The 12,420-nt window shown below is 34.4% G+C and overlaps 2 protein-coding genes across 2 annotated transcripts; both read left to right on the top strand.

Moving 5' to 3' along the window:
• The first annotated feature begins 615 nt into the window (after positions 1-615).
• LOC140965609 (shaggy-related protein kinase epsilon-like) lies at positions 616-8,548 on the top strand. Its single transcript, XM_073425724.1, has 13 exons — positions 616-970; positions 1,775-2,014; positions 2,131-2,223; positions 2,373-2,432; positions 2,552-2,824; positions 2,934-3,008; positions 6,833-6,889; positions 6,972-7,112; positions 7,375-7,425; positions 7,524-7,619; positions 7,725-7,808; positions 7,968-8,070; positions 8,154-8,548. The coding sequence occupies exons 1-13, from the start codon at positions 911-913 to the stop codon at positions 8,213-8,215; spliced, it is 1,395 nt and encodes a 464-aa protein (XP_073281825.1). The 5' UTR covers positions 616-910; the 3' UTR covers positions 8,216-8,548.
• Positions 8,549-9,449: 901 nt separating this feature from the next.
• On the top strand, positions 9,450-12,240 carry LOC140965587 (uncharacterized). The gene is made up of 6 exons (XM_073425688.1): positions 9,450-9,599; positions 10,220-10,307; positions 10,593-10,657; positions 11,659-11,727; positions 11,876-11,925; positions 12,032-12,240. Exons 1-6 carry the CDS (start codon positions 9,537-9,539, stop codon positions 12,141-12,143), a joined length of 447 nt encoding a protein of 148 aa, XP_073281789.1. The 5' UTR covers positions 9,450-9,536; the 3' UTR covers positions 12,144-12,240.
• The last annotated feature ends 180 nt before the right edge of the window (positions 12,241-12,420 follow it).

The following is a 12,420-nucleotide window of genomic DNA, read 5'->3' as shown; positions in this document are numbered from 1 at the left end:
GACCCAAATAAGAGACTCGTCTCACAAAATACGATCCGTGAGACCATCTCACATAAATTTTTACCTTCTTTTTCTTTAGGCGAATTATGCATATAACTCCTCGTTCAAGTAATTGACATGGGACCAAATTCCCCCGATTATCTCGAGCTCACTTGATAATTCTACCACCAACTCAAGCCTATTTTGGTAAATTCAGTTCCAACCTCCTAATCCCTCGACATACGCCGGACAGAGAAAATCAACGGTCAAGAGTCAAATTCTACAATATTCAAAATGTCAAACTTTGGTCGCAACTACAAGGATTTGAATTCTTGACCGTTCGATTTTTCCAACATTAATTTTTGTATCTTTAAAAACAAAATAATATATATTTTTATTTAAAAAATTAATTTCTCCCAAAAAATATTACAATAAATAAAAAAATTTTAGTCATACACAATAAATTTTTTAAAAACATCATACAGTTTTAAAAGATTTGTTTTCAAAAAATAAAACCCAATATTTATTTATTATAAATATAATATTATATTTTATGATCTTAAAAAATCATTTATAAAATACCAATAATAAAATCAAACATGATATATATATGTAATAATAATTAATCTTTGATTTTTCAACTTTCTTTCCCATCTGACATTTCTTTGACCAAACCCATTCTCTCTTCTCTTAATGCAGGGAAGAGAGAGCGCTTTTCAAATCTTCATCTCTTTTTGTTCCTGAGTTTTTCTGCATTTTCTTCTGATTATTGGATGAAGAGATAATTTCTATGTGTATTTTAGAACCTGGGTCGTGTCCTTTTTGATTTAATATTGGTTGTGGAGAAGGAGACATTTTTATTTTACCTTCTGAATTTCCATCTGGGATTTGATTTTCATATCATTGGTGTTTGTTTGACGAGAAGGGTAAAATGAATATAATGCGTCGTCTCAAGAGCATTGCTTCCGGCCGCTTTTCTGTTTCAGACACCGTAATTTTCTTTCCTTGTACAATTTTTTTGTGAATTTTTGTATTTGATCGTTGGTGCCTTTGTCTAAAATGTTTCGGAAGGAAGTTAGAAAAGGAAATTATTTGGAATGATGCAAAGGTACTACTGAGAGATGTATCCCAACAAAGCTTGTTGATTGGGATGTTCAAATTTTATGCTTAATCTTCTAATTGCAAATTTATTACTATTTATGATTGGATAAGCTTTTACACACACTTATATCAAGACGGATTCTCTTAAATGAGCAAAAAGTATTTTTTTTTTGGCTTGCATTTGATGTTTCCTGCATACCCAAGATGGCGAGCCTGAATAGTTTTTCATTGAGCAGCTACATTGATCATTTAACAAGACAATAGCCGGTTTATAGATTCAAGTTTTTCCAAGAACGGGAGCATATTTTGTTTTGTTTGTGTTATATATGGGATGGGAGAAGGAACGACTGTGATTATGGAAAGTGGGAATGTTGATACTTGTATAGGTGCTGCTTCTAAGTTTCAAAGCTATTATCATCTAGTTGAATATGCTATTTCCAACTCACTTTGTGATTAGATAACGTTACACCTTATACTATTGTCACTTATTTTTACGGGCAAGGCAGGTGGGTGAAGTTTGGGACAAGAGCCCGAATGAAGACTACTCTTTATATCTAACTTATTATTTTCTTATTTTTTTTTCATTGTTAGGGTAGTGTTTTCGCATTATCGTGCTCCTCCCTGAATAATTAATGAAATAGGAAAGGAATATAGAGGCATGCGAACTTTTTTAAAGTTCTTACTTTTGGTGCAGGGTGCCGATTCTAGCATTAAAAGAGTGAAAGCAGAGAAAGAAATGGATCAAAGATTTGCCTGTGAAAATGAGCTGGGAGAAAAACATGCTAGAACTCAAGATAGGCAAGTGGACTCCTCTGAGTCTGCTGCAAGCACATCAGATGTACGTGGCAGGCATGAGAAATCTGGATATGACAACCTTCCAAAGTGCATACAAGAAATGAAAATTCGAGACAATAACCATGATGACATTATAAAGGTTGGATGTCAAAATTTCCACCTTCTAACCTTTGGTATTTGCAACAATCATTTCGTTGTAATCTTGATTTTTAAGTAGCATTATTTTTGTAAACTTATCTCAGATTTTTATTACAGGATATGGAGCCTGCTGTTGTTAGTGGAAGTGGAACCGAAGCCGGTCAGATAATTGTAACTTCTATTGGCGGTGGAAATGGACAACCGAAACAGGTGAGTTGTCTTTTGGTAAATATTACCACATTACAATCGTTTTTTCTCTGTTGTAATTGTATTGGTGTTTAACCATATAACCATAATTTTCCAATTTTTTGAATTTATCTTGCTCTTTAAATTTAAATATTTTTCATCTTTTTCCTCAGACGATGTCTTATATGGCCGAGCGTGTGGTTGGCACCGGTTCATTTGGAGTTGTATATCAGGTATCTTTGCAGGGACTATGTGCCTTTTGATCTATTGTTAAGGGATTGTTTGGGTTTGTTGATTCGATTTATAGATTCTGAATATTAATGGCATTCATTTGATATTCTTTGCATTTTAGGCCAAATGCCTTGAAGTGTGTGAATCTGTTGCAATAAAGAAAGTTCTACAAGATAGGAGATACAAAAATAGGGAACTTCAGATAATGCGCTTGCTTAACCATCCTAATGTCGTGCAACTAAAGCATTGTTTCTATTCTACCACCGGAAAGAATGAGGTCTACCTTAATCTTGTTTTGGAATATGTATCAGAAACTGTTTATCGAGCTTCGAGGCACTACACCAGAGTGAATCAACTCATGCCCGTCTTTTATGTGCGACTATACACATACCAGGTATATGTGCGAGCTGCAGCAAAGGCAGTATGACTTCCATGGGCTCTTTGATTTCCTTGACATTCCGTTAAATCATATGTTGATTGTGTTGTTTTCTTGCAAATTGCAGATCTGTCGTGCACTGAGTTATATACATAATGTTGTTGGTGTGTGTCACCGTGACATAAAACCGCAGAATTTGTTGGTACGATTGTTATTTATAATTTACTTTTCTTTATTCAGTGTCATTTATCACGGCATATTTATTTGTTCTTTGTTATTTTAAGGATATGCTCACTTTTAGTTGAGAGGTGATGTATCATTACCGCAACGATACTCTTAAATTTAAATCGTAAAAAATTATGCAATCGTCTATACATTTTGTTCACCGTCGTGATATTAACTTCTTTCCGGTCCCCATGCAGCGGTTAGATATTGTAAGATAAAAATGATGGTAAAATGAATACCATAATTTTACATGGAAAATTCCTAAAAATATTAGGATAAACACAACAACATGATGGAAAAATTTGACTTTGATATTTTGTGGTTTGCAATCAATCTCTCTCTAGCACCATAATAAAATAATCAAATTTTCTTTTAATAATAAGAAAAACTATTTCATAATAATCTAAAACTCGTGAAATTTTTAAGATTGCTTGAAGGATAAAGATTGAATTTCGCAACCTTCCAAATTTGATTGCGACCATCTCTTTTTCACAAAGGAAAGGGCTGCTACCCACATTCACTTAACTCAAAACTCCTGTGAGACCGTCTCATGGATCAATTTTGTGAGACAAATCTTCAACCCGACCCAATCCATGAAAAACTATTATTTTTTATATCAAAAGTATTACTTTTGCTTGCATGTATGAACTGGGTCACCCGTCTCATGGATATATATCCATGATCCCGTCTCACAGGACATACTCTTCATTTAATGATGGTCAACTTATAATTGTCCATCTCCATCCATTCACATTTTGCCCACTTAGATATTTGATTGAGAATCAGGTCTAACTTTATACAATTAAACCATCTTTTATGTCTCCGATGGAAGTTTGGAATGGTGAGCTAGCTTATTATTTTCGCTCACAAATGTTTGGAAGTCGTGTGTATGGTATGTACAATGAATAAGTAAGATTTAAGTTGGATTAAGAATCCGGAAAGTGTCTCTTTTCGAGTTGTGCTAATGGAATAGAGGGGTATCGCTTGTGGGGTTCCACTACCTATAGCTGTATTATTAGTAGGATGTTGTTTTTTGCAGAAGAAAAAGCAAAGGGAGATAAAAACACGATGAAAGAAATTTCAAATACTATTATGGTTCAGGTGAAAGATAAGTTAAATAAGGATCAAAATTCTTTTGAAACAGTACCAAACCAAGAAACCAATTGAGTTAGACATTTTCAATAGTCCACTAGGTTGGTGTGAACATTGTGTTACTGAAAATGACATTGCTTATTGTTTATTAACTGAGGATGGAGTCGTCGAGTTTTAATGGGGCTATTCAATACTCGGATTTATCTTTCTCGATGACAGTTATGTGAGAATAATTAGAAACATTAGATTGGATCAAGAATTGGGATCTTGTTACACTATTATATGGAAGAAAATTAAAGCCATTGCTAGTGAATGGGTATGCAATATCGAAAGTATTGCTAACAGTCAAATGAAATGAGATGTATAGTAATGCTATTGAAATATGAGTGGATGTGAATGGACAACAATGAGTTGTCCATCATTAAATGAAAGTAGACAACATCTCATTCTTTTGTGAAGAAGATAGGTTTGCAATGGAATTTGGAAGGCTACAAAATTCAATTTTGAAAATGCTTACGCGTTTTGAAAACTATGGAGCTCGTTATAATTAGAGTTCTCCTTTCTATCATTTAAATCATCCCAAAAAGATTTGACTAGACCCGTAATTTTAGTTTGGCTTTTGTTCTGTCCAATAAAGTTTCGTTCATCTACTTTGTCGCTCCATTTATTGGGGCGTGTAAGCCATTGTTAATCACCTCTTGAAGCTATCATGTTGACAAAATGCATCAATTTCAACATGTGATAAAGTTTTGTCCATACTGTCAATCGTTAAACACTTGATCTTTTCTTAATTCAAGTTCTATCCGAGTTTTGAAAATTTTGAAAACTGGAAAAACATATGATTTCTTTTAAATTGGATATTCCATCATCTCTTAGAGAAATCATTACGAATGATACAAATTACCTCGATCATTCTAGGTATACAATTGGCGTTTGTTGAACATCAGAATGAATCAGTTCCATGATGTTGTTGCTCTTAGTGATAAATATTCCAAACTTTAATTTTTTGTTGTATGTTGCTAACATAATGTTTACAAAAGGGTAACGTCACCTTTGTAAGCCTGATGATAATCTCCAACCTTCGTTATGGTACATGTCCAAGCTTCCGGTGCTACAACATTGATGGTTCTTCTCCCGAGCTAGTTGATGCACAATTAGTTCTACCTCTTTATTTTTTTTCCCCAAAAAGTAATTAAAATTCGGTGCAGATAGTCATAGTAGCATCATATATTTTTATCTTGATTGTACCGATTCCTTGGGTTTCTAAAACTTGTTCATTCACCATGAGTTTAGATAATCCCGAGATAAATTCATAATGATCTAACTGTTCTCTGTGAAACATCACGTGTCATGTTATTCTTGAATCCAAATCCATGCGTCGTAAAGTTCCTTCAACAATTATTACCGTTTCGCTAAATAATACTTCATCATCATCTGATGTACTTGCTATATTTTCTTGAGAGTTCTCAATACTTTACTTGTTCCCATATTTTCCTTGAACTGCCCTTTTCCGTCATATCTATAGCAATAAAAGTTCTTACTTCGGGATTAGGATCTACCGTGATTATGGCTCCATTTGAGTCACGCTCTGTGGATCTCGCTGGTTATTAATAAGGTCTCTGCTTGGTTTGAGGTTACTAACGTGTTTTCCTAGTTCTTCCGCTGATTTTCTTCTTTGAGAACCATGGCTCTGCCATTGTTGAAAGCTGTCGTTTGTCAAATTGATGATGAGTTAATTATATGAATTTTGGTAGGCTTTGATATAAAAGATCAAGATGTCCAACTTCCTCTACTTTATTGTCCATAGAAGTGTGTTAGGCAAATGAAGTATTTTATATGTTGATATGGTTGGTAATTATTGAACATTCAGCTATTCAAAGTAAAACCTTCTTTTAAGAAAATCTCGTTTTTTAATGACTTGTTCATGTACAATTTTGTCAGTATCCTAAATTTCTTTTACTTTCATCTTTTCAACAATATTGGATAACACTCCACTAGATAGAGCCAAATGTGAATTGGTAATAACATTACTGACCATATATTCCACTTGCTATGATATTTGATTTCCTTTGGTCTATCTCTGAAAGCCGCTAAGTGGCGATCCTTAAGTAAAGTTTCTTGCATGTTCATTTCCTACAACGTGAAATTGCTTGTATCAAACTTTTCTGTCTCGGATATTGCCACCATCTTGTCTTCAATAAATTTGCTAAACTGAAATTAGATTGGACTCGATGGAAAAAATTCAAAAAAAAAAAATTGATGTTATGTTGCATCTGCAGAACATGCTTAGAAAGGTGAATAGAAATGAACACCATAATTTTATGTGGAAAAACCTATAAAAATATTGAGGTGAAAACTTCGGGCAAGATGGAAAAAGTTTCACTCTGATATTTATGTCAAACTAGAACTCTGTATATTTTTCGGATGATTTAAATGAGACTCGTGAGAGAAGAAGAAGCTCTATTATAGAGAGTTCCTTTACTTTGGAAACGTGTAATGCGTTTTCCAAATTGAATTTCGAGTTCTTCAAATTTGATTGCAGTCTTCTCTTTTCGATAAAAGAAAAGGCTGCTACCTACTTTCATTTACCGATGGTGGCTGTCCATCCCCATCCACTCACATTTATGTGTCCTCGTTTTCGATATGGTTTTCATTGTAGTTTTTAGTTTGTCAAATTTTGTTATCCCTGAGACAATTTGGTTGCTGCAGGTAAATCCTCATACGCATCAGCTCAAGCTTTGTGATTTTGGGAGTGCAAAGATGTTGGTATGTATATTTTATTTTACATAAAAATCTTGATCCAGTCAAACTATACAAGAATCATCTGAGTACTTTTTTTGGGGTGCAGGTACCTGGTGAACCAAATATTTCGTACATCTGCTCTCGGTATTACAGGGCTCCTGAACTTATCTTTGGAGCCACAGAGTACACTACCACAATTGACATATGGTCGGTTGGTTGTGTTATGGCTGAACTACTTCTAGGACAGGTTGGTGCATTTCCTACTTCTCTTCTGATAAAAAAAAGTATGTATGTGATCTGTGAGCCACGACGTGATTGCAATTCATTAGCCAGAATGAAAAACTATACCTTTCTATGGTTTAATTTTCTGTAGGCGGATTCAGTGTATTTATTATGTTGTTGAACTCTGTATGTAATTGAAGGGAAATCTTGTTTTTTTACCTTGTTACTCGTGTTTATAATGGGTCTTGATAGAAGTTGAATTTTGACATGTTATTCGAACATTGCAGCCTATCTTTCCCGGGGAAAGCAGTGTAGACCAGCTTGTTAAAATTATTAAGGTGCGGTTTTCTTAGCCGTTTTGCTTTATTACAATTGGACATGTCAGCCTTTCTTTCTTGCATTGCTGAGTTTCGTTAGTTGGTTGTTTGCACGATAGGTTTTGGGGACACCGACCCGAGAAGAAATCAAGTGTATGAATCCAAATTATCGTGAATTTAAACTCCCTCAGATCAAAGCTCTCTCGTGGCACAAGGTTGGTTGATAGGCGATAGATCAGACATTGCACAATACTTATTTTAATCTCATTCGTGAAAGAATGAGATGAAACAAGTATCTAATCAAAGCTATTTTTCTATAGATGTTTCATAAGAGAATGCCAACAGAAGCAGTGGATCTCGTGTCAAGGCTGCTTCAATATTCGCCTACAATACGTATCACAGCTGTAAGTGATACCCTCTCGGCTCTCCCTTATTTTTGTATTATCGTTCAATAGTGAACCGAGGAAAATAAATAGCATATTCGAAGTTCGGAGGCATCTTTTTTATATTATTTTATCCTTTGGTGATGTTAATTTCTTGATTATTTGGCCCTTTTTTTTCAGTTGGAAGCTTGTGCACACCCCTTTTTCGATGAACTGAGAGAGCCTCACGCATGCTTGCCAAACGGGCAGCCCCTACCTCCTCTCTTCAACTTTACACCTGCAGGTAAGTATATGTTAGTCGTCTGCTGCATCCCATTTTTTAAAATGACACGATTCCCCTTTCAACTCGACTATCTATTGTTTCAGAACTCGCTGGTGCACCTCCTGAACTTGTGCGACGACTCATACCCGATCATACAAAGAAGTAAAAAGTACAAAGTGGCTTCCTACTACTTTTAACATCATGTTTTGGGCTTGAAGCTGAGTGTTTTGTTTGAAAATTGAAACGGCTAGGTAGTATCATACGACACCTCCAATAGAACGAACATATACGTCGACTAGTGTAATTTTGCAGTTGATTGACATGGGAAGTGAGAATTTGTTTCATGTCTTAGTAGATTGATAGCATCAGTTCCATGGAAGGTTTCAGATAGGGTTAGTTGCCAATTTTTTTTGTATGTTCTTTGCACCATTGTGTCTCACAGAAACGAGTGTCCATAAATTATTGACTTTGTATAAATAAACTTTGGGAGTTCTTACTCAAGTTCAACTGAAAACCACAAAACCAGAAGTACAAGTACCCGAATTCGATTGAGAATTAACTTTTTGAGCTCGCACTCTGACTCGAGTAATTTTTGAGTTACTCAAGATCAAGTATTAAAACTTTGCTCACAAAAAAAAGTGTACATTTGTAGTAACGTTAACGGAAAGAGAACAAAGAACCTTGGAATTTTTTTTTCCAAACAAAGTCAGAAAAAGTGGAATAATATTAATTTTACTCCATTTTGTTTAATATATACTCCTTATGAATAAAATTATTATTATAAAGCTATCTATTCTAATTCTTCTTCCCAAATACTTGTTTCTCTTTCTTTCAAATATTTCCAATTTTTTACCCCTTCTAAAAAAAACTATATTTTAAAGTTATATTATATGACAAAATATAATAATTTCAAATTTAAAATAATTTTAGCCAACTATTTCACATGATTCGATATCTATAATAATATTTTCTCCCAAAACAAAACTCAATATATATCTTTATTTATTTATATTTTCCCCCTCACAACACTAATATTTTATCTTATACTATATATTAAGTTTGTGTCTAAAATTTAGTATCATGGTGAATTTTTTCAATCCCCTTTTCTGAAACGACAAATTAACTGTCATTTTTTTTTAAAAAAAACTTATAAAAAATAAAGAAAATTTAAATATGCCATTTTTTTATACTTATGATACATGGGGTTTTCTTTATTGTATATTTTCAATATTATTAAATTATGTGAGTTTCTTGTATATTTATTAGAGTCCATCCTATATATCGAATAATACAATTTTAGGTACGATTGTGAGATGCTCTCACGGATATGATGAAGCTCTGAATCAAGTGAGAAAGGTCGTTCGGACAAAGCCCAAAAAGCGAATAAATAATGCTGGGCCAAGTCCACACACTAGAATACCACAGCCCAAAATGGAGCCATTATCAAAGTGAATCAACCCAAATCGATTCACTTTCGCCGGAGGAAAATGGGAGCAGCGGACACAGCCGAGCAGCCGCCGCCAGAAACGACCTCCGACGCCTTGCTCGAGGTGCTCCTTACCACCTCTAAATCTCTATATCACACTGATTTTTTTTGTTCAGCTTAAGAAAAAAGTTCGCGTCAAAACGTGGAGTTTCTGATGTATTAATTATTGGTTATTTATGGTCCTGTGTTTAAGTGCGTCCTGTGAAATGGATCGATGCTAGAATCTTCAATTACCGAAAAGAACCTATACTTATATACTGAAATCATTTTCCCAAACTGTAAAGGTTGCTTTGCTTAGAGTAGAAACCTCTTAAAAGGGTACATTAGATTGTGTGGCAGACATTTTCTATATATTTTTTAATTTATTCATGCACCCGCTGATTCTTACTATAATCTGAAATTATTGGGTTTATTTGCTTGCCACATGGTGTTTCTAGTATTCCATTGGATTTTGTAGAAAATAGTAATGAAATAGATGTTTAAATTAAGCTAAACAAATGCTATCTTAGAATGGTGAGCTTTTGTTACCTATTTTATAGTTTGCTCAAGTGTGTCACACAATCTTAAAACACTGCATTTGTGATTGGATCTCGATTTCCATGTATTCACGCTGTTTGCATGGTTAATGTTTTATCGAGCAATGGTTTTTCTGAGCAAAACTAACTTATATGCATAATTTCTCAGGCTGCTAGATATGATGATATAGATGATCTCATGAGCATAGCATCCCAGGGTGTTTCTTTAAATTCTAAGGATTCAGAGGGCCGCACAGGTTATAATTTAGTATGCACTATGCATTTTCAAGCTTATTGATGATTTTTGAAGTATTCACTGAATCGTAAATCACAAAAATCTTTCCAGAGCTGAGAAATTGGTTCCACACTAATGTTTTTTCATGTTTATTTTGCGGCACAAGATTCTCTTTAACATGGTCTTCTTCCTATTACTCGTCAATTTTTTTTGTTTCTTTTTTTTTGTCAGCTTATTGGTTGCCAAATTGTTTCTGCTGTTTGGTTTTTTTCTACTTGCTTATCTTGCCTCCTGTTGGAATGTTCAGCATTGCACATGGCTTCAGCAAATGGGCATATCAACATTGTGGACTATCTTATTCACAATGGTGTGGTGAGAGAACCTTGACCTTGTTTTAATACTATTAATTACTCGTCTCAACATGCTTGATTGTTTGTCCTTCTGTTTGCTGCTCTTATGTTTTATGGTGGGAGAATGTTCCTTATTTTTTAAAATTCTTATTTGTCATATTGTATGGTTCAGATAACTGTTTTCTCTTTAGACTGGAAGAAGTAAATTTACGGTGAAATAACAAAAGGAACTGATGCAACTCTACATCTAACCCACATTTGGATGTTTTTAGGTGATTCAATTAATTGTAGCGCAGCTGGCACACTGCAAGCTCAGCTTGTCTAGATCTAAAACAAAATTGAAAGCTGAAAGCTTCATAATCATAAGTCATAACAATATTAATCCAAAATAGTCCGTCCGCATTTGTGTAGATATATGTATGGAAAGAACTTTAATAGAAATCGTGGAAGACAATAACCGCTTGGTCTAGATCTATCGGAGAATTATTCTCCTCTGACCAATTTAGTGACCACCGAAACTCTCGATGGGTGCTTCCCCAAAATTGATTCTACCCAATGAGTGAGAATGATGGCATGTGATGGTGAAGAGAATATTTGTGGTAGGACACAAGAATATATGCATGCATAATGGTCTATGGAAGAGTTTAATGTTTGCAAGATTAGGTTGTCTAGCTTTTGATTGTTTACAATTTTTATTGTTGTTTGGATAAATTAAAATAATCCACCAATGATCTTTAGAATAATCATCTTCCACAAATCTAATCAGTAATCAATTCTTAAATCTTAAAGAAGTTTCATGGGTTTTACAATAATGGTGGTGTTAAAATCAGAAGTGAGGAAACTTGAACTGTAACAATATTGCATGCTTTTGGGCTGAAAGTGACATATATTTAAGTACGCGCATGTGTGCGTGTACATATACCCGCACATGTTTTTTCTTTTCTCTATCCGTATTATATGTGTTGATTATTCAGGCTGTAACATAAGGAAAGAAAAATGAGTTGCCTTTTGTTTGAAAACCAGGATATTAATGCTTGCAACGTGGAGAAAAACACCCCTCTTCATTGGGCTTGTCTCAATGGCCACATTGAGGTAATATATGCATTACATTTTACATTTTATGCCGGCGATGAGCTTGAAAGTTGTGCTGAGAGGAAGGTGCACTTGGTGTAATTTGAAGCGGGAATCAATTTTAAATCACTTGATTACATATCTCTAGTCCGTAACCTGTCCTTTTCAGGTTGTCAAACATTTGATTCTAGCAGGAGCCGATATCTCATTTCTGAACAAGTGAGTGATCTTCAACGTGCTTCTTGTGTTTTAGTTTCCATTAATGATGGATAGTTGCATTTTTCTATTTCCATCTGAAATCTGTTATGTGTTGGACGACAATCAGCCACGAGAGAACTCCCATGGATGAGGCAGTTGGTAGGGGGAAGATGGATGTCATGGACGCCATGAATGAAGCGGCAGCCCAGGTTGAACTTACAGGAACCAGAATTTCATAATTTAGACTTTTTTTTTTATGGATCTTAAGGATAAATTATGTATGCATTCAAGATTTTCTTGTAAATTGCAATGAGGAAACTATGTTTTCCATGATCATATGCTTGTTGGCCAAATATAGTCATGTTCTTCTGTTAAACTTTATTTTTTATTTTTATTCAAATGGCATTTGCGAGGATCATGTTATTGAGAAATACTGTGAATAGCATATATATATATACACGAAACCACCCTATATATATATACGAAACCACCCTATATATATAGGGTGGTTTCGTA

The sequence above is a fragment of the Primulina huaijiensis genome, unplaced genomic scaffold (genome assembly GCF_012295235.1).
Source record: "Primulina huaijiensis isolate GDHJ02 unplaced genomic scaffold, ASM1229523v2 scaffold11357, whole genome shotgun sequence".
NCBI classification, from domain to species: domain Eukaryota; kingdom Viridiplantae; phylum Streptophyta; class Magnoliopsida; order Lamiales; family Gesneriaceae; genus Primulina; species Primulina huaijiensis.
The sequence above is the reverse complement of the archived record's forward strand: the minus strand, read 5'-3'. Positions and strand labels throughout refer to the sequence as shown.